This window comes from Sminthopsis crassicaudata, chromosome 1 (genome assembly GCF_048593235.1).
Source record: "Sminthopsis crassicaudata isolate SCR6 chromosome 1, ASM4859323v1, whole genome shotgun sequence".
Classification (NCBI taxonomy): Eukaryota; Metazoa; Chordata; class Mammalia; order Dasyuromorphia; family Dasyuridae; genus Sminthopsis; species Sminthopsis crassicaudata.
This window is the reverse complement of record NC_133617.1, coordinates 32,662,968-32,683,610: the sequence shown is the minus strand read 5'-3', so window position 1 is coordinate 32,683,610 and position 20,643 is coordinate 32,662,968. Positions and strand designations below refer to the sequence as shown.

Below are 20,643 nucleotides of genomic sequence, written 5' to 3'. Positions count from 1 at the left end.
GAGGGCCGAGAAGTTTCGTTCACCATTTTATTGATCATTTGACCTAGAAATCCCCATCTAGTTTGATCTGCAGCTGAATAAATCATCCCTTTGGAGCTGAAATGATTATAGGTCTTGGTACCTATCAGGTGCCTAGTAAATATTTATTGACTTGGACTGACCAAGTTGTGTACTCTGAAGCTTCTAGTTGTATATTTCTTAAAAAGCTCAAAATTTGAAAGGTATCATAGTGATATCACAGAAAAAGAAAAAAAAATGATATCCCAGAAAAGGAAAGAGGCACTAGTGAAACATTTAAAAAATATACAAAAAAGGACACAGAGAAGCATATCAGTTTTAGAACTGTTATGTTAAATTTATTAGATTTCAGATTTTATATGTAATCCTCTTTTTTTCTTCTTTTTTCTAAATAAGGAAACATTTTGAAATGTCAAATTCATAATGTGGAAAAATAATTACTTTTTAAATGCACTATTGAAAATGTCTTACTTTTCAATTGGGTTAATCAATCTGGAAAGAAATATGGAACTATCCCCTCCAAAGTTACCAAACTGTGCATACTCTCTGATTCAATTTTGATCTGAAATTCCCTCAAAAAAAAATCAAAGAGGGAAAGGACCTATATATTCAAAAATATTTGCAGCAGTTCTTTTAATGATAGCCAGAAATTAGAGAGGGAGCATACTCCTATTGAAGAATAGCTAAATAATTTGTAGTGTGTGGATGCCCATGAGCAATGGCCCATGAACGGTGATGAAATGGACACTTGTGTAGGAAACTGGAAAGATCTCTTATGAAATGATGTGGACCAAGCTGAACAGAATGATAACTCCTTTGGGAGATTTCCGAATTCTGATTTGGAAGATAAAGAACACAAACTATGGGTCCAAACAAAGGAATATGAAACACCCCGTTTGCTTCCAGATAGAGAAGACATAGAATGAAAGTACAGAGCCATATATTTCCAGATACAGCCAAAGTGGGAATCTGGCCTGTGGACCCCTTGGCACCATATTGAGGGTTTATTAGGGAGGGGTCTTTCTCTTTATTTGCTCAGTTGGGGTAAAGGATAGGGGGAAGAGACATTTTTTTTAAAGGATGACACTTCCAGGTTGTGCAGTGTAGGTAGCTCTGACTGATTACAAACCCGTCTGCTTCCCACTACTCCATGCTACCTTTTTCTCTTGGCTTTCTTTCACCGACAGGCTCTGAGCTAGAATCACAGGAATAGCAGTGTGCATGTCCAAACTAACAACTAAAACAATTCAGGTCAATAAATATTAATTTTAACAAAGGAAAAAAAATCCGGCTCCATCCCCTGCTTTGCTGCAACCTGACCTAAGCTCCACCTTGAGTGGAAGCCTTTCACGGGGCCCAAAGATTAGTACAAGGCTTAGAAAGGACTGAGAAAACTGTGATGTTTAAGTTCTTGGATGCTCTGGCCATTGCCGAGTTGCTGTCAAATTACACAATTGCAGCATTTCGGGAGACTCCAGAGACTATTTGGCCCAACCTGTACCCAGGCAACAATCTCAGGCCCATCAGGTAGTCTTTGAGTCTCTCCCAGAGTCTCCGATAAGGGAAGCTATGTCACCCCTTAATGGTGGTGGGCTCGACATTTTGGGATGCTCCATCAAGCCTTTCTACTGGCTCTGTTCCTCCTGAGTCTGCCCTCGGGGGCAGAGAGTGAACCGAACCCCTTTTGTGACCCATCTCCTTTCAGGTTCATCCATCCTCCCTTTCTCTGATCTTGACATCCCCAGTTCCTCCAACTCATCCTTCTCCATCCTCACTGGCCTTTTCTGGGTGTTCTCCAGGTTAACAACACCCTCCCTGAAAGGGGACACTTAGAACAGCAGTTCACACCATCCACAACCTTGGAATGTGCCATCTCTACCCTCCATGAAACCTTACCTGGTCTCTCCGGCTAAAAACAATTCTCTTTCCTCTGACCCAAACTGGTGGTGTGCCTCATGAGAGTTACCTGAGCTCTTGTCTTACTTCCACAACGCCACGAAGCTCACACGGGGGGAGGGGGAAGTCTGTCTTCCTCACCACGGGGAAGGGGGCACAGCAATATGGGGCAGGTCAGAGAGCATGGGTCTAACCCTAGTTTGGCCACAGCCCCCTGACAGCACAGGGGCCAAGGTGGATCAGAAAATCGCAAGTCCCTTTTGGCTTTTCACCCACAACCTCAGCAGAAGTTCAATAAATATTTGTGGAATAAATCCTTCCACTGCTTGCTGCTCTCCCAAAGCCTTAATCCTAGCTTAGTGATTTTATTTACTGTAGAACTGGGTGGCCCATGGTTAGTCAGGAAGAATCTTTAGCGGATGGAGCCAAATCAGGGACACGGATGTTTCTTTGCAGCGCTGAAAGCAGGTCTAGATGGCTTTGCTCAGTGGGCCGGATGAGCAGACTCTCTCCAGCAGCAGTCAGGAGATCTCGTGCCTTTTGGGCCAGAACAGGCTTGGGGTTTCGGGGAAGCCCATGGTGCCGAGACCTCTCTTTGGGGTTCCCATGGGCCGCTCGGAGGAGCAGAAATCCAGCCTCTTGGCCCTTGCTCACTGCATGCATGGGGCCATGCCAGTTGGCTGCAGGCCTTCCGCCCCCACTGGAAGTGAGTCAGTCCCAAAGATTAGTGTACCGAGTTTGGGAAGAACTCCGAGGAAACAGCCATGTTCCTAAAAGGCCTATTACTTGCCACGGATGCCCAGCAGCGCCACGGTTATCGAGAACATCAGGGGTTCCCTGGGTGGAATCAGCAGCTCTTGTGCACCGCCAGGACCAGACTTGGCTCTAAAAGCACATCAGAGCTTCTCCAAAGTGGGGTCCTCAAACGTGGCTGCCGAGGAGCAGCTCTCAGGAGCGCCAAGCCCCCATTCCTACATTGACCAGTTTTAAATTCCTAAGACAACTAAGATGAGAAGGGAACCACATGTAACAATCCGTCAGACTCGTGGAGAAAGTGACTTTGGACTGCTGGGTGTGACATCAGCGTCTGAGCCTTCCACGATCAATGTGGGAAAGGACGGCAATGTCTCAATGGGGAATGTCCCATTAACCACAGCAGAGGATGGCTTTCGAGCCAAGAAAAGCCCTGAGAAAATTTCTATTAAAGTCTCAATAAATCTGACAGGAAAACAAAAGGGCCAACAGCTTTCCCCAAGAGCTCAAGATAAAGTGTCTCGTGGGTGAGCAGAGTTTGTGGGCCACAAAAGGGACGACTGTGTCCTTCACCAACGTCTGAACGACAATGGATCTGTAATGACGCTGATCAGAGGCAGAGGCAGAGCCAGCTGACACTCCCCACACCTGCTCGGGCTACCTGCTGGCTCCACTTATAAATAACCGGCACGTGGCGCAGACTGCTTTGTTACTGTTGTTCAGCTGTTGAGTCGCTGCCCACTCCTGTCCCTGTTTGGGGCTTTCTTGGCAGAGATGCTGGAGTCTTGGCCATTTTCTCGTCCGGCTCATTTTATGGATGAGTAAACTGAGGCAAACAGTGAAGCACCTTCCCAGGCTGTGGCAGCCAGTAAGTGCTGCAGGCCAGGCGTGGCCCCGGTCCCGCTGACTCCAGGCCCACCGAGCTGCTCCCTCACCGACTCCGACCCCAAGCTAACGTGCTCCTGACTAACCACCGGTCACTCGTCTCTCTGTGAGACAATCCACCCGGATCACTCTTTGCTCCTTTACCGAACGGGCTTTCCCACTCACAGAAGAGCAGCAAAGGGCACCCGACTGTACGTTTATTTCAGGATGACCGTCCGGTGACTTTCAGCCTAAATGCAGCCAGGACGGCTCTTGTGATCTCTAGCTCAGGTGTTCTTAAGGTCTGTGGGTCATGGACCTGTGGCAGTCTGGGCAAGACTTGGAGCCTTCACAGAAGAATGTATTTTTATGTTTTTTATTATTACTACTTTTTGCTGAGGCAATTGGGGTTAAGTGACTTGCCCAGAGTCACACAGCCAGGAAGTATTAAAGAATAATGTATTTTTAGAAAAACTGTAATGGAAGGAAATGCTTAGATTGAGTTAGAGGTTAATAACCATCCAAATTCAGATTCCCTGAATTCTATCCACATCCCAAGGAATCTAGACCCGCTGCAGCTAGCGGCAGTCTCCCTCATTTGCGCATCCTTCCCATATTACAACACCGACTATTTTTATCTGTGCCCATCCGTTCAGATCTGTTATCTCTTGTCACGGAAAGGGACTGTATCCAATGTATAGTGGTCTCTCTCCCAGTGCTTAAGGCTGGGTCCTGCAGCTGAATAAACCCTCATCTGTTAGTCCGATGCTGTTGTCCAGCTCCGGCCTCAGAGCCATTCCTCCCGTGGCAGTCTGACCTCCTTCAGGCCCCAGGATGGCCTTCCCAGGGAAGCCTTCCCTGGTTTCTGCACAGACTGGGGGGCAGAGTCTGTTCCCCCTCTCTGTGTCCTTAGCCCCTAGGACAGAATTGGCAGGAGCCGAATATCTGAATCAAATACACTGAATTTCCCATCAATGTTGGGGTTCCCTCCCTTGATCACCAGCCATGAGATGTCCATGGTACGATCACTAGAAGACAGGGACTCGCCCCTGATCAAGAGAGGTGAACAGCACCTCTTTCTCTGCCCATTAAAGAAAGAAAACGGCATTCCGGCCTAATTCTCAGAAGAGGTTTCTCAGCAAGAAGCCGATGAAATGAGGCTTTTGTTTGTGCCTCCCCCTCCCCCCTCGTCAGCAGGGGCTCAGATTTTCTTTTCTTGTCTTTTTTTTTTATTCCTCAGAGATGAATGTTGGGAGGAGGGGTGTGTGCGGGAACCGAAAGGCCCCTGGGCCCCGACAGATGCTCTCCTCGGCGAGCCCACAGAGATCCAGCGGGAGCTTCTTCTGGCTGGCTCGCCGCCATGTGGGGCGAGGACGAGCTCCCTTCTGGTCCCACAGTATCCTGACACGGCAGCAGCCAGACCCAATGGAGACGCATCCGGGCCGGAGCCACATGGAACCCGGGGGAGCCCCTTAAGTAAGCCTTCTGGAGCTGAGAGCCTGAGCTGGTTTCCATGAGAACTTCTCCTCCTGGGGGTGGGGGCTGAATCAGGACTGACCATCAGGCGCCCTGGGAGGAGTCAGAAGGGTGGGGTGCTCCACGCCCTGTCGGGGGGCTTCCCTCAGTCTCACCCGGCCATACCTCTCTACTGCTTCCCCTGGGCATCTCACAGCTCCCGCCATCCCCATGCTGATGATACCCAAATCTGCTGAGCCAGCCCTAACTTCCAGTGGGAGAACCAACTGCCAACAAGACTTCTCCAACAAGATGAGGACGTTTTAAACTGAACCTGTCCCAGACCCAGCTCATCCACTGAGCTCCCTGAGACTGGAGGCCGCCTCTATCCTTCAGGCACCCACCAGTGCCCCCCCACGGCCTCCTCACCCCCCTCTGTCCGCCCTGAGGCCCAGTTCTGCTCCTTCTCCCTTCCTAACATCCCCTCACAGCTCCCCTCCTTCTCCTCCGGCCCATCCCCTTGCAGCTTCTTCCAAATTTCAGCTCCCACCTTCTGAGAGACTCTGCTTAATCTTGGAGCCTGCCCCGTGAGATCCCCTTCCACTTTGCCTGCGTGTGTCTCACCCGCACGCAGGTGTTTGATGCCGGCTCCCTGTCAGCTGTGAGTTCCTTGGGAACAAAGACTGGTTTGTTTTTTTCTGTGTCCCCAGAGCTTAGTTAGACAGAGGCACGTCAGACACTTAATACTTATTGACTTAATTAACAGCTCTTTTTTTTTATTTCAAAGGAGAAGTCAGTTTTGGATTGGAATATATCTGAGACTGATAATATTCAAATGGACGGCATCAATAAAAATAGCTAATAAGCTGAGACAAACTAGGTGGCGAGTGGAAAGAGTGCTGGGCTAGAAATCAGGAGGACCTGGATTCAAATATGGCTCAGACACTTCTTAGCCATGTGACCATGAGCAAATCACTGGGCCCCGGGGAGCCTGTTTCCTTATTTGCAAAATGGGGACAATACCAGCACCTTCCTCCCACAACTGCTATGGGATTAAACGAAATAACATGTAAAGCATTTTGCCGACTAAGAGTTGTATAAATGATAGCTATTATTATTATTAAATCAGTATACTGGTTTGCCACAAAGTATGTTTCTAGGAGATTAAAAAGGGAATGAATACATCATATAGCCAAAGATAGGAGCAGACCTCCCAGGAGAAACTGACCTTGTTTTTACTTGTTTACACCAATTCCTGAGAGCAACTCACTCGGTCTCTCTGTCTGTCCTCTCCTCCCCTCCTTCTCCTTTTTATCTCTGTCCCTCTTTTCTTTTCCTCTCTATCTCTGTCTCTTTTTTTCCTTTTCCCCTGCTTCTCTTTTCCCTTTTCTCTCTCTCCATCCTTTTTCTCTTTTCCTTCTCTCTCTCTCCATCTTTTTTCTCTTCCTTCTCTCTCTCCATCTTTTTTCTCTTTTCCTGTCTCTCTTATCTTTTCCTCTTTCTTTTCCTCTGTCTCTCTTCTCTTCTCCTCTCTTTTTCTCTGTCTCTCTTCTCTTTTCCTCTCTCTCTTTTTCTGTCTCTCTTCTCTTTTCCTCTCTCTCTTCTCTTTTCCTCTCTCTCTCTTTTTCTCTCTCTTCTCTTTTTTCCTCTCTTCTCTTTTCCTCTCTCTCTTTTTCTCTCTCTTCTCTTTTTTCCTCTCTTCTCTTTTCCTCTTTATCTCTGTCCTCTGTCTTTTTTCCTTTTCCCCTCTTTTTTCTCTTTTCCTCTCTCTGTCTCTCTTTTCCTCTCTCTCTTTTCTTCTGTCTCTCTCTGTTCCTCACTCTGTCTCTATCCCTCTTTCTCATTCTCTTTCTCCCCTTTCATAATACCAAGTTCTTTGAGACATTAAGTCCTTTTCCAATAATGCATCTGTAGTGTCCACAACTGAATTTCCAAATCTATTTTACAAGAATAAATGTAAGATCCATCTTTGACTCACAACTATTATTTCTCAGAGAATACAGGGTTGGATTACTTGACTTTTCAGGTGTCAATAAAATATTCCCGCTTATTCTACCTACCTGTTCTTCAGATGGATAGAAGCCAATTGCTCTCATTACAAAAGGCAGTTCAGTGAGGGGAATGCGTGTAGACACCTTTCTGGTCTCCATTGTATCAATACCCTGACTACGGAGCTGAGAATAATAAAAATAGTCCTCCAGTTCCTAAGAGGGAATACAAAAGGAACACGACCAATTTAGACTTCGGGATAATATCCACCAGGCAACACCTCTCTAGCATTTTCTAGGAAGTGTCTGGTAGGTATCAGGGTGAAAAGCTTTAATAAAAGGCACTTGGGTATTTCTGGGTACATTTCTCTCAACAATCTCAACAGAGGTTGCTGGGAAGTATCTCCTGTGAATACAATTACCTTATAGAATTCTCCTTCGCGGCCCCCATCCAGCAGACCATAGAATGGGGTCAGATCTTCACCCCCCAGGTGAACAGCTGCCTCCAGAGCCCTGGAATAACAACAAAGCATCACTATTGGGGAGCACTCATGCAAGAATAGACTTTAGCCGGTAGTCTGCCCCAGAACACAAGCAGCTGCTGAGCAGATTAGACAATGAAGCACAATTAAAGTCTTGGTTGGCTTGTTAGGAAAAATCCCTCGGAGATCAACATGAAAACTGAACATTCGGATGCAGGCGGCAGCCAGGGGTAGGAGAACGCCCATCCGAATGCAGACACCCGGCTTTTGTTACATCCTAGTTGTGTGGTCCTGGGCCAAGCCCTCTGAAACTCAGTTTCTCCCTTTGTCAAATGTAGAGAAAAATGTGAAGCTGCCAGCCCACAGGGCTGCTGGGAGCTCAGGCCCTTGATAAGCCAGAGGATGGAAGAAGCGACTGTTATTTTGGCAGAACCCGGGCACTGGGCTTTGCCCAGAAGAGGCACTTCCTACAAATGGCGCTGAATGTGCTCTGGCCCTCATGGCGATCGTGGCCAACACTGCGGCCGACCCTCACCTCCTCCAGCATTCCTGGGGACAGACGACCTTTGGGGGGTCTCTCAAAGCACAGAACTTGGGGGAGAAATCTCATGTTCTAGAACCGAAGCCGCTCATTTTTTACAGAGGTGGAAATGGAAGCCCAGAGAGGTCCCCTGCCCAAGATCAGGTAGCTAGGAAGTGGCAGAGACAAGAATCTGAGTTTTAGGCTTTTGCCTACAAATCCAAGGCTCCCTGGAGGCCAGGAGGGCCTCCCCACTATAGCAAAAACCCAAATTTCTCCCAACACAGCCAAAGCTCCCACAAAGCCTTGAGGACGCCATCAAATGACAACCTCAGGTAACGAGGCAGTCTGGAGCTTTGGCTCACAGGGTCAGAGTTTCTGAGCCAGGCCATTTGAACCTTGTAAAGACCTGCTTTTCCAGAGGCCATGGAGCACAGATAAAGAGCGGGACATGGAGTGATTCCCAACAATTCCATGTGCTGCACCCTGTTTCCTAAGCGCTTCAGAGGCAGCCTTTCACTTAGTGCTCTCAACAACCCTGTGGAGGAGACCAGGATGGATCCCCATCTCCCTGATGTGGGCATCTCCTCCAACAGGGCAGATCCCAACCCTTCCTCGTGGGATCATCTTGGTGGCCTTCCAAGAGCTCCCCACAGGGAGGGCCACCCAATGTGCTGGTGGCTAATCTTGAATTCCCTAAACTTTGCGAGGATAGCAGTGGAACATGGGGACTTTTAATTATCTTTCCCTCTTATCTCTTAGCCAGTCTATCATTTTTATCATATGTATTTTTATTAAAGCTTTTAATTTTTTTAATTTTCGAAACATATGCACGGATAGTTTGTCAGCACTGACTCTTGCATAGCCTTGTGTTAAAGATTGTCCTCTCCTTCCCCACCCCTAGATGGCAAGCAATCTAATATATGTTAAACACGTTAAAATATGTGTTAAATCCAATATGTGTAAACATATTTATACAATTCTCTTGTTGCACAAGAAAAATCATATCAAAAAGAAAATAAATAAGAAAACAAAATGCAAGGAAACATCAAAAAGAGTGAGAATGATATATTATATATTTTTGATAGTATCATTTACACCAATTCTCTCTTGTCCCTTATTTTTAGTGTGTCACAGACTGCTCACAAGCACCATGTCTATGGTGTGTCCCCATTACCCTTTGGGTAATCCTTAACTCCAATTCTTTATAATCTATAGAGTTCTGAGACTTACAACAATATATCATCACTGGATGAATAACTGATATTCAAAGATGGACCTTTGTTTTAGGAGAAAACTTGGGGTGATCCCAAGAATTCTGCAATTTCCCAAAAGCATCTAGTGTGCTCTTCTTTTCCAGTTCAACTCTGGGCCAAACTCACCGCCCATTTTCACTGCCGGCAAGTGAGATGTACTAAGGGAAGGACCCCATACTTGGGCTACCACATTGTTATGGTCTCAGATACTTTCATGGAAGAAATGGCAATGGCACCAAGGGAAAAAGGAGGAAACCTGTGGTGGTGGCAAGTGTCATTCTGAATGTGTCGGGTGACTGATCTCAAAGGCAGTGAAAGGATATAAAAAAGGCAAATGGACAAAGTTTGGGTCTTATTACAGAGGTGGAAATGGAAGCCCAGAGAGGTCCCCTGCCCAAGATCACGTAGCTAGGAAGTGGCAGAGACAAGAATCTGAGTTTTAGGCTTTTGCCTACAAATCCAAGGCTCCCTGGGGGCTTAGGAATCTCAAAAGATACTGCCAGCCCATAGGAAACATTATGACATCATCTACACACACATTGAGACATCTTTGATAAGAACATTTGCAGGCTTTCATAAGTGATACTTCACAGCAAAATTCTGTGGGTCAAAAATCACATCTTTTCTATTTTACAAGCCCTCTTGGAGCTTAATGTTTATTGGCTATTTAAAAACCTCAAACACTAGAATTTGGGATGGAAGATGCCATTTGCATCCAAAGAACTATAGAGACTGAATGTAGATTGAAACATGGTATTTTTATCTTTTTTTTTGTTTGCTTTCTTTCTTGTGTTTTTTTCTCCTTTTGGTCTGACTTTTCTTGCACAACATGAAAAATGGGGAAATATGTTTAAAAGAACTGTAACCAATATCAGATTGCTTGCTGTCTTGGAGAGAGGGGAGGTAAGGGAGGGAGGAAGGAAAACTGGGAACATAAAGTCTCACAAAAATGAATGTAGAAAACTATCTTCACGTGTATTTGGAAAAATAAAATACTACTGATTAAAAAAAACACAAAAACTAACACTAGATTCAATAGAACAATATAATCCTTTAAAAGCTCTACCGAGCTTTTGCCATACATATGTCAAAACTATACAAGTTTATGGAAAGGCATAACAATTGAGATAACCTTGTTCAGCAATCTTCTGCTCATTAACGTCAAGTGAGGCATAGAATAGAGATATGTGCTTGCCAAAGGTGTCTGTCACTGACCTGGGGATCTATTCGAGTCCAAGTTGAAGAGGAAATTGAGGTTTCTTAAGCTTTGTATCCTAGATTCCTTTTGTTGTCTGCTGAAATCTCTGAATCCTTTTTCTGAATTATGTTTTTAAGCGCATAAAATGAAGTACATGGGATTACAAGGGAAACCAATTATACTGAAATATATTCAGAAAAAATTCAGAAACCTTTCCAATGAGGTCAGGGATGAAGTAAGCTATCTATTATCACCATTATTATTTAATGTCATACTAGAAATAACTAGCAATAAGACAAAAAAAATTGAAGCACAACTCAAGACAACAAGGAAACAAAAATATCATTTTTTGATGACGTGATGGGTTACTTAGAAAATCCTAGATGCTCAACTATCAAAAAACCTATGTGAAACAACTAACAATTTTAGCAAAGTTGCAGATATAAATCTACCTGACAAGACACACCCAAGAACTACATAAACACAATTACAAAACACTTTTCATACAAATACAGATTTAAACAATTAGAAAAACATTACTCATGGGGTAGGGCCAATATAATAAAAATGACAATTCTATTTAAATTAATTAAGTACCATACCAATCAAACAAGCAATTATTATATAGAGCTGGAAAAATAGTAACAAAATTTATAAGAAAGAATGAAAAGTCAAGAATATCAAGGGAATCAATGAAAATAAATTAGTGAATGAAGACATATCAGTGTTATATCTCAACTATACTACAAAGCAGTGATCACCAAAGAAATCAGGTAGTGGATTGAAATAGTGGCTGACGAATGAAATGTGATTAGGGACACAATATATGGAACTAAATGACCACAGTAACCTTGTGTTTGATAAACCCAAAGATTATAGCTACTGGGGCAATTCACTATTTGACAAAAACTGTCAGGAAAACTGGAAAGCAGTCTGGCAGAAATTAGGTATAAAGCAACATTTCATATGCTATACCACGATAAGCACAAAATAGGTATATAATTTAATCAAGGAATATATCATAAACAAATTAGGGGAGTATAGTAAAAATTACCTGTCATATTTATATAGAAGGGATCACAGGGAGTAAAACGGATACTTTTCATAACAAGAAATTTAATTTGAGAAACAAAACCAATATAGCCAGAAATGGAAGAAAAGCAAGAAACTGGACAAAAATAAGTTTCTCTGATATAAAGGCCTCATTTCTCAAATATATAGGAACTGGGACAAATTTATAAAAATAAGAGCAAATGGTCAAAGGATATAAACAAGCAGTTTTCAGATAAAGAAATCAAAATACCAACAGTCACATGAAAAAAATGCTCTAAATGACTAATAACTGGAGAAATGCACATTAAAGCAACTTTGAGATACACACTTCTTACAACATGGCAGGAAAGATAAATGACAGATACAAGAAGAGATGTAAGTAAACACTAAAAAACTCTTAATAGAATTGTGAACTGGTAGAATGCTTGGAGAATAATTTGGAACTCTGCCCAAAGGGCTACAAAACTGCATATCCTTTGATTTAGCAATACTACTACCAGATCTGAATCCCAAAGAGACCATAGGAAAAGGAAAAAGACTCACATATTAAAAAATATTTATTGTAGCTCTTTTTTCGGTATAAAAGAAACTGAGGGAATGGCGATCAGTTGGGAAATGACCGAACAATACATATGATAGAATCTATTGTTCTTTAAGAAGTGACCAGCAGGATGGTTCAGAAAAATCTGGGAAGACTTATGGAAATGATACAAAGTAAGGTGAGCAGAACTAGGAATAGTTCTGTACATTTGACAGAAATGTTGTGAGGATGATCAGCTGTGAAATTCTTAATCACTGTAATCAAAACATTGATCCAAGACAATTTCAAAGGACTCATTAAGAAAAATGTTATCCGTTTCCAAAAAGATAACAGAACTCAGAGTGCAGATTGAAATATAACTTTTTTATTTTCTTTATTTTTCTTGGGATTTTTTAGTATAAATTTTCTTTTGTAACATGGCTAATGTGGAAATATATTTCACATGACTTCACAAGTATAATCGATATCATATTGCTTGCTTTTTCAAGGGATGGATAAGGCAACAGAGGAAGGTAATTTGGAAATCAAAATTTTAAAGCATATTTTTTCTATTTTAATATATGATTTTAAGGACATGAACTCTACATCTCAGAAATTTCAATATATTGTTTATTATAATTTTATTTTACACAGTTATTGTTCCCATGATTTGTTGACTTGTTCACCAAGATTTAATTAAGTCTCCATTTGGGCCTGTATCTTTTGTCCCTGAATCAATTTCTATTCTTATTGCATTATGGTCTTTAAAGGATGTATCAACTATTTCTGCCTTTTTACATTTGTTTCAAATTATCTCTGAGCCTTAGTATATGATCAATTTTTGTAAAAGTTCCCTGTGGGGATGGGGGGGTGGGAAATAAATAAAAGTTCCCTGTGGAGTGGATATATATATATATATATATATATATATATATATGTATGTATTCTTTTGCTGTCCCATTTAGGACATGCCATAAATCTTTTTTTTCCCCTCGATTTACTTTCAATTTCTTATTTCCCCTTTTCTCTTTCTGTTAGACTTAGCCAAAACTGATAGATACTAAAGTCTTTTCTCACTACTGTATTATTGTCATTGTCTTCTTGAAGTTCAAATGTTTGCTTTATGAAGACCGATACTGGTTAATTGTCTATAGTTTCTGTGGAAGGTAAAAGATGAAATGATTGAGGAAGCTTGCACCTTTGTTTTCTTAGTCATTTCACCTTTTATCTGCCACATTCCTTTCAGCACACTATACTTTCCTTGTTTATTTTTAAATTTTTTGAATGATTGCTTTATCAGATAGCATGAGAGCACCTCTTTTCTTTTTAAAATTCATTTGATGCATAGTAAATTTTTCCCCATCCCGTTTTATTTCATATTTTTGTATTTTAAAGAGTTCTGATAAGCAACAGTTTGCTGAGTTTTGTGTTCTTATGCAATCTGCTACTTTTTTCCATCTTGTTGGATTGTCTAATCCATTCACATCTAAAGTTTCTTAAGAGTTAGGTTGATATTTTCCTCCAGCTGTCCCTAAAATCAGGGTTTTTTTTTTCAAACCTTCTGCTATAAACACAGTATTGTTTCTTCAGATACTACAATTTTTTTTGAGGTGGCACTGCCTCAAAGTTTACAAGGTATTCATTCAGGTGCTGTTTCTGCTTTGAAGGGATGACCTCATGGATCCCTTGTGTCCATGTTCTTCTTCTCCCTGAGGGAGGAGTTATTCTTTTTCCTTCTTTTTGAGGACAAACAGACTTTTCAGGCACTAAATCCCCCCCCAGCCTTATCCAGTATAGTCTGCATCTCACTTTGCTATGAGTGAAGCTCTAAAGTAAGGGTCCCTTCCTTCCCTGCTCCCACCTTTGCAATCTTTTCTCCCTTTATTCCCTTGTAGGCTTTGAAACCAGAGAGGTCACTTTCCCCTCATTGAGAACCTTGATTTGACTCTGGTGCATTACTCCCTCCTCTCCATCTCCCTGTTTTTCTCCCCTACTTTTCATATACCCTTCCATGTTGTTCCACAAAAGAAGCACTTACCTATTTAAGCAGAGTGTTGTCAGGGTCTTTCCATAATATCCCCATCTGCTCCTCACTATACCTCTACTAGATTTCCACTTTCACGAACCCTGTTCTCCTTGTGTACATTTAGAAAGAAATCTCTTATTGGTTTTCCATTGTCACTCTGTTGACTGCTATTTTCTACTTTTTTTCACTCCTCCTGCATTTCTGTTGTCTGGAGTGACTGAGAAATAAATATTCTCTGTAGTTCTAGTTTTCTTTCTAAAAATGTGTTTAACTCTTCTTTATTATTTTTACATCCATCTTTTTTTGTACATATGGTTAAGCTCAGTTTTGCAGGTCACTCTGGATTGTATTCTCAGCTAAAATGCTCTCTGGAACACATTATTCCATTTCCTCCTCCTCCTTCTTCTAGTGGGTACAGAATAGCCTTGCATTATTCAAATGTCTTTTCTACTGTATTTGAAGGTTTTTGTCCTGATGGCTTTCAGTACTTGTTGTTTCTAAATTAAACTGTTAAATTTAACCACTATGTATTTTGGAATTTACAGCCTTGGATATTTTTCTGGAGGCGATCTGTGAATTCTTTCCATTGAAATTTCATTTCCTATGTTCAGAAGTTCTGTGCAGTTCTCTTCTAATATATTCTTCATGGTGGTGATAAAGAGTAGTTTTTGTTTGTCTGGGTTTTTTTTTTTTTTTTGGCCTGTCGTATTCTTCTGGGAGAACTATGAATCTTAGGTTATCTCTTCATCCTGTCTTCAAGATCCACATATTTTGTTTGAATAGTAAATATACTTTCTTTTAATGTTCTTGGTTTTTGCTTTTCTTCTGGATAGTCCTTCATGTCTGCGTAATTCCCAATCAATCGTTCTCTCTTTTGTTTCTTTGGTAATGCTTGCCAATCTATCTGGATAGCATATTGTAGTTTCATGTTCTCTTCAGACTTCCCAGGGTCCTCTCTCTCATCAAGTGTTGGATCATTTTCCTTCATTTTGCAGTTTTTATTCATAAATTGCATGAACTCATTTACTAGCTCCAGGGGTCCTATTTCCTTCTCTTCTTACTGTTTTTCCTGTTGCTTTATCTGTCTGTATTCAGTCTTCATAATTTCTTCTTCCTGGAATCTTTGGTACTTTTGGTCTTTCCCCCATTTCTCTTATTTTTTCTATCACTCCCCTACTGATTCCCTCTCCTTTGAGGACGGTGCCCTTAGGGATTGGATCTCTAAGCATCTCAGTCTTCTCCCACACTGGGAAATTCTAGGTTCACCAGCCTATATCTCTGCCTGACTTTTAGATGACCAGAACTGATGCGGGCATAGCCCCTTTAACATTCCTTTTGTGATCCCCAACCCCCTTTTGGACTGACCTTTGATTTACAAGATCTGGTCAAAACCACCCTTTTGTATTTCAAGGGGAGAAATCTGGATCTGAGCTAACTTGGGCTGTACCCAGCCCCCATTCTAATGATCTGCTCAGGTTTCCCAACCCCCACCTGGCGGGTTCTGGCCCTGAGGAATCAACTTGGGACTCCACCCATAGGCCCCTTCAAGCAAATAAAAAGAGCCAAGCTGGAATCATCTCTTTGCAGAGAGTTGAAACATGCAAGCACCATGCTTTGCATCACAGACTCTCTGCCCGCCGCTTTTGGTGTATTTCTTCCTCTATCTAATACCTTTTACTAACCAGACTTTAACCTTACTTCCAAACCCTACAATAAACCTTTTTTATCAATCTAGATTTCAGGCCTGTAAATTCATTTACAGGGGACTCTCACACTGCCACTGGACCTCATTTAACTTTGTATCCTTTCCAAATCACTATTGATCAGAGAAATGCAAATTAAGACAACTCTGAGGTATCATTTCACACCTGTCAGATTGGCTAAGATGACAGGAACAAATAACGATGAATGTTGGAGGGGCTGTGGGAAAACTGGGACACTGATGCATTGTTGGTGGAGTTGTGAAAGAATCCAACCATTCTGGAGAGCAATCTGGAATTATGCCCAAAAAGTTATCAAAATGTGCATACCCTTTGACCCAGCCATACTACTACTGGGCTTATACCCCAAGGAACTACTAGAGAAGGGAAAGGGTCCGGTATGTGCCAAAATGTTTGTGGCAGCCCTTTTCATAGTGGCTAGAAGCTGGAAGATGAATGGATGTCCATCAATTGGAGAATGGTTGGGTAAACTATGGTATATGAATGTTATGGAATATTATTGTTCTATAAGAAATGACCAACAGGAGAAATATAGAGAGGCTTGGAGAGACTTACATCAACTGATGCTGAGTGAAACGAGCAGAACCAGAAGATCATTATACACTTCAACAATGATACTGTACGAGGATGTATGCTGATGGAAGTGGATTTCTTCAACATAGAGAAGAGCTAATCCAATTCCAATTGATTAATGATGGAAAGAACCAGCTACATCCAGAAAAGGAACAATGGGAAATGAATGTAAACTGTTATTTTTACCTTCTGAATCCAATTCTTCCTGTGCAACAAAAAATTCGGTTCTACACACATATATTGTATCTAAATTATACTGTAATATATTTAACATATATAAGACTGCTTGCCATCTGGGGGAGGGGTTTGGGGGAGGAAGGGAAAAAATCTGAATAGAAGTAAGTGCAAGGGATAATGTTGTAAAAAATTACCCATGCATATGTACTGTCAAAAAATGTTATAATTATAAAATAAAATAAAAATAAATTAAAAAAAAAAAAAAAAAAAAAAAAAAAAAAAAACTTTGTATCCTTGCGCTGAATCCAAAGGGGTTGCAGGGGAGCTCCATTTGACTTCCTGTACCCCAAACCTGCCACTAGACCTCAATTAATCCTAATGTTATTTAGGTATCCCTTAGCTAGATCTCATCACTTGGTTATACCTCATCAGAACCAGCCCCAGAAGGATGCTGCGCTTTTCCCTCGGCTTGCTGGAATGCTGCACACACAACCTACTCACTGGCGTCTGGTCCTGGTGACCTGGCTCACTCCCTCCATTTCTAGGTTTTTGGCCTGATAGCAGTAAGAGCCTCCTTTCTCCAAGCACTTCAGAGTTTTGTATTGCTGGCAGTTTCAGCCTGTAGCCCTTGAGGAGCTTTGCTCTTGAAAGGTGGTCCCCAAGCTGGCTACCAAGACCTGAGCAAACTTCCACAGCCTGAAGCTGTTTCTTATTAAAGGTCTTATTAAATTTTTTCCACTCAATGTTCCTTTTTACCTAAGAAATTTTTAAGCAATCCCAATAGATATATAAAATAGGTACTGAAATCAAACATTCACTGATACTAAATCATAATTTCATGACCCCCACATTCAGTTACAAGACTCCGTATAGGATCACAACCCACAGTTTAAGAATTTTTGCTCTATTTATAGCACTAGGAAAGGGCCACAGGGGTGGGGTCTGATGTAAGCTTGTGTTGCATCCTTAAGACTCATAGTGCAGCCCCATGGGAGGTGGGAGAAGAATGCTAAGTGAGCTCAGGATCAGTGTTCAGGTCCCAGTCTTGGAGTCCACTTTTTAAAAAACCTTCTTTTGAATTCTGGTCATGAAAACAGCAGAAGGTATGTACTTTTGGTGCATAATTTCTGTTTTGGGAAGTTCAGGAATTTGTGGGGATTGGAGAAAATGTCTAGCCTGCCATTCTATTGCTTACATGACCCAGAAGCTGGGAGATTCTTTTCAAGAGTTACTATGGCCAAAAAAACTCATCATCCTATGGCCAAACATGATGAATCTCTCCAAACTTACATTAGTTTTACTGTGTCTTCACTACTGACACGTTATCCATAGCTGGATCTATTATTTTAAAAACTCAGTTGCTAGGCCCACACTTGATACAAGGGTCACTGTAAGGATTCGATGGAGTAGAACTTCATTGAAAGTGAATATACTGAGAAATTAACTACTTTGCACTAGAATACTTGAGCGTTTTGGATCAGCTTGATCACTTTACACATCCTTTCCACAAAGTCCAACTCCAGTGGCTCGCCATGGAATGAAAGCGTTCCTGGCTTCTCAAAAGCTATCAATGGAGCACAGTCCCTTATATACTCTAACGTACTACAAAGGGTATTTTCTCTGGCTATTCATCGGCAATACCTATTGATTTTTCTGGCTTCCTTTTAATCCCAAGCAAAATCCCATCTTTCACAGGAAACCTTTTCCTTAATTGCTCCTATTAATTATTTCCTATTTCTCCTGTATATAACTTACCTGTATCTATTTGTTTATATTTTCTATTAATTTATGAGTTCCTTGAAGGCTATGTCTTTTGCTTCTTTTTTTACATCCCCTATGCTTAGCACAGTGCCTGGTACATAGAAGGTACTTAATGTTTATCGATTGATTGATTGGAATAGCTTTGAGTATGAGCCCAGAAAAAGATGGCACCCACCTTCCAAGGAACAGCCTAGCTAAGTACAGGGAAAATCATGGCCAGTAGGCTGGCCACTGATGATTTCTTGGCCATGGCAACACATTATGACAATTAGTATACAAAATGTGAGAACTTTGTCCAAAAACTAGTAGATGGCCCCAAAGAACTAAATTGTACCAGCCTTGATGTTCCCATTATAATGAAATTGGAGGATATGCACAAGTTGTGGTTAAATGGATTTTCCTTAGAAAAGCAAAAAACAAACAAAAAAAAAAAAGACAAGAAAATTGTTTTTCGTCATGCATCCAAAGGCAATGAGAAACATTATTAAATCAAATGTTTTATCATTTCACATTGTAATGGTCAAGATGAGTTTTTATAACCATGGGACTAATGCACCATGAAAATAATTAACATTTCTGGGCATATATCAATTGTAAAGGACGGAATAGGGAAATTTCAGGAAGAACTCAATAATCAAGCCAGATTCTGTTATTTGATGATTTCAATGTAAAAGTGTGAAATAGGTGAAGATGACAAAAATGCTTGGAAAATTTTTGAATGTAGAATGAGAAAAGCCAAATAAATAATTAACTCTGGATAACTGGAGTCTCTAATGGAGCATGGTAGCTATCTTCAAGTACTGGAAGAACTGTTGTGTAGAGGAAGGTGGAGACATGTTTTTTCGTCCTAGAGGATAAAACCGGGAGCGTGAGGGGATGGATTCAGGCTGGATCTGCTGAAGACCTTCCTGACCATCACAGCTCTCCCAAATTGCAAAGGGCTGCCTTAGGATATGGCGGGGCTCCCTCCTTGGAGATATTTAAGCAGAGAGGCCAGATGGCTACTTGTTTGGTGTGTTCTGAATTCCTTTCAGGTGTGGGTCAGAGTAAATTGTCTTAGGACCCTTGCACTCCTCAACTTCTGTGATTTCTCAATGATAAGGAAGAGACCGATGTGTACTGGAGTCCTAGTAATAAAATGTATCAGGCCTAGTTTCTCTAAATTCTTATTTGTCATTCTTACTCCTCTTTCATTATGTCTTTTGATCTTCTTGACCTTTCAGTCTTTGACTAATTCTATTCCTTTCATAATTTGATTAGTTTAGCACTAAATCTGCAGTACAATTCAGATATTGAGATTATTTTTTGCTATATTGGCAAAGCCCAGCTTTCCAGTTAGTTTTCATATATTTTACATATATTATATATATATACATTGCTATGTTGAATATTTAATATAATTATATATTAATATTTTTATATTTTATAAATAAAATGCTTTTATTTATATTAAATTATTTTTAGTTGTAGTTTCATAAGTCTTATGTGTATCTGGGTAGCTTATTTCAGATATTGAATGCATTTTATTTTGACTCCTACTTTTTTTGTTCGTGAAGACATTACATTCAGCCCTATATAAAATAAATCTGGCCCGGTTCTCTAGACTGTCAAAATCTTTTTGGATCCTAATTTTGTCATGTAACATGTTGACTCTCCCTCCCAGATTGATGTCATACGCAAGTCTGATAATGCCTTCATCTAGATCACTGATATAAATGTTAAAACAGCATAAAAGGAGGTTGCTACTGGAGACCTTCTAAACCAACATTGATCCACTCCATTGATCTATGTTGGGTCTGGCCCTTCAACTGGACCCCTATATCCACTTAAGTATGCTCCATTATTATATGGAGTGCGAACTGAATATAGTTTGTATTTCTCTATCTTAGTCACAAGAAGAGCGTATGAGACCTTATTAAATGTATTTTAAAAAAAAAAAAGAGGGAGGGTTGCGCGTCACAAGGGGGGTCTGTAAATTAAATATCGGGGAGGGGGATCAGGGGGGTCAAGGGAAAAAAGTATAATCTGGGGATAATACGATGGCAGGAAACACAGAATTAGTAATTTTAACTGTAAATGTAAATGGGATGAACGATCCCATCAAACGGAGATGGATAGCAGATTGGATCAAAAAGCAGAACCCTACAATATGTTGCCTACAGGAAACACACTTAAAGCAGGGAGATACATACAGAGTAAAGGTAAAAGGTTGGAACAGAGCCTATTATGCTTCAGGTAAAGCCAAAAAAGCAGGGGTAGCTATCCTTATCTCAGATCAAGCAAAAGCAGAAGTAGATCTCGTTAAAAAAGATAAGGAAGGAAACTATATCCTGCTGAAAGGTAGCATAAATAATGAAGCCATATCAATACTAAACATATATG

General features: G+C 41.2%; 1 protein-coding gene across 3 annotated transcripts in view; it reads right to left on the bottom strand.

Moving 5' to 3' along the window:
- CFAP251 (cilia and flagella associated protein 251) overlaps positions 1–20,643 on the bottom strand; it is a 130,574-nt gene that overhangs the window by 53,393 nt on the left and 56,538 nt on the right. For all 3 annotated transcript variants that reach the window (XR_012487683.1, XM_074298164.1, XM_074298175.1), the window contains 2 exons: positions 7,397–7,487; positions 7,047–7,190 (listed from right to left, as the gene is read on the bottom strand). Coding sequence is in view for 2 of the 3 variants with exons in the window: in XM_074298164.1 (XP_074154265.1) it covers positions 7,047–7,190; positions 7,397–7,487 (235 nt within the window). In the remaining variant the exon portion in view is untranslated. The remainder of the gene's footprint in view (positions 1–7,046; positions 7,191–7,396; positions 7,488–20,643) is intronic.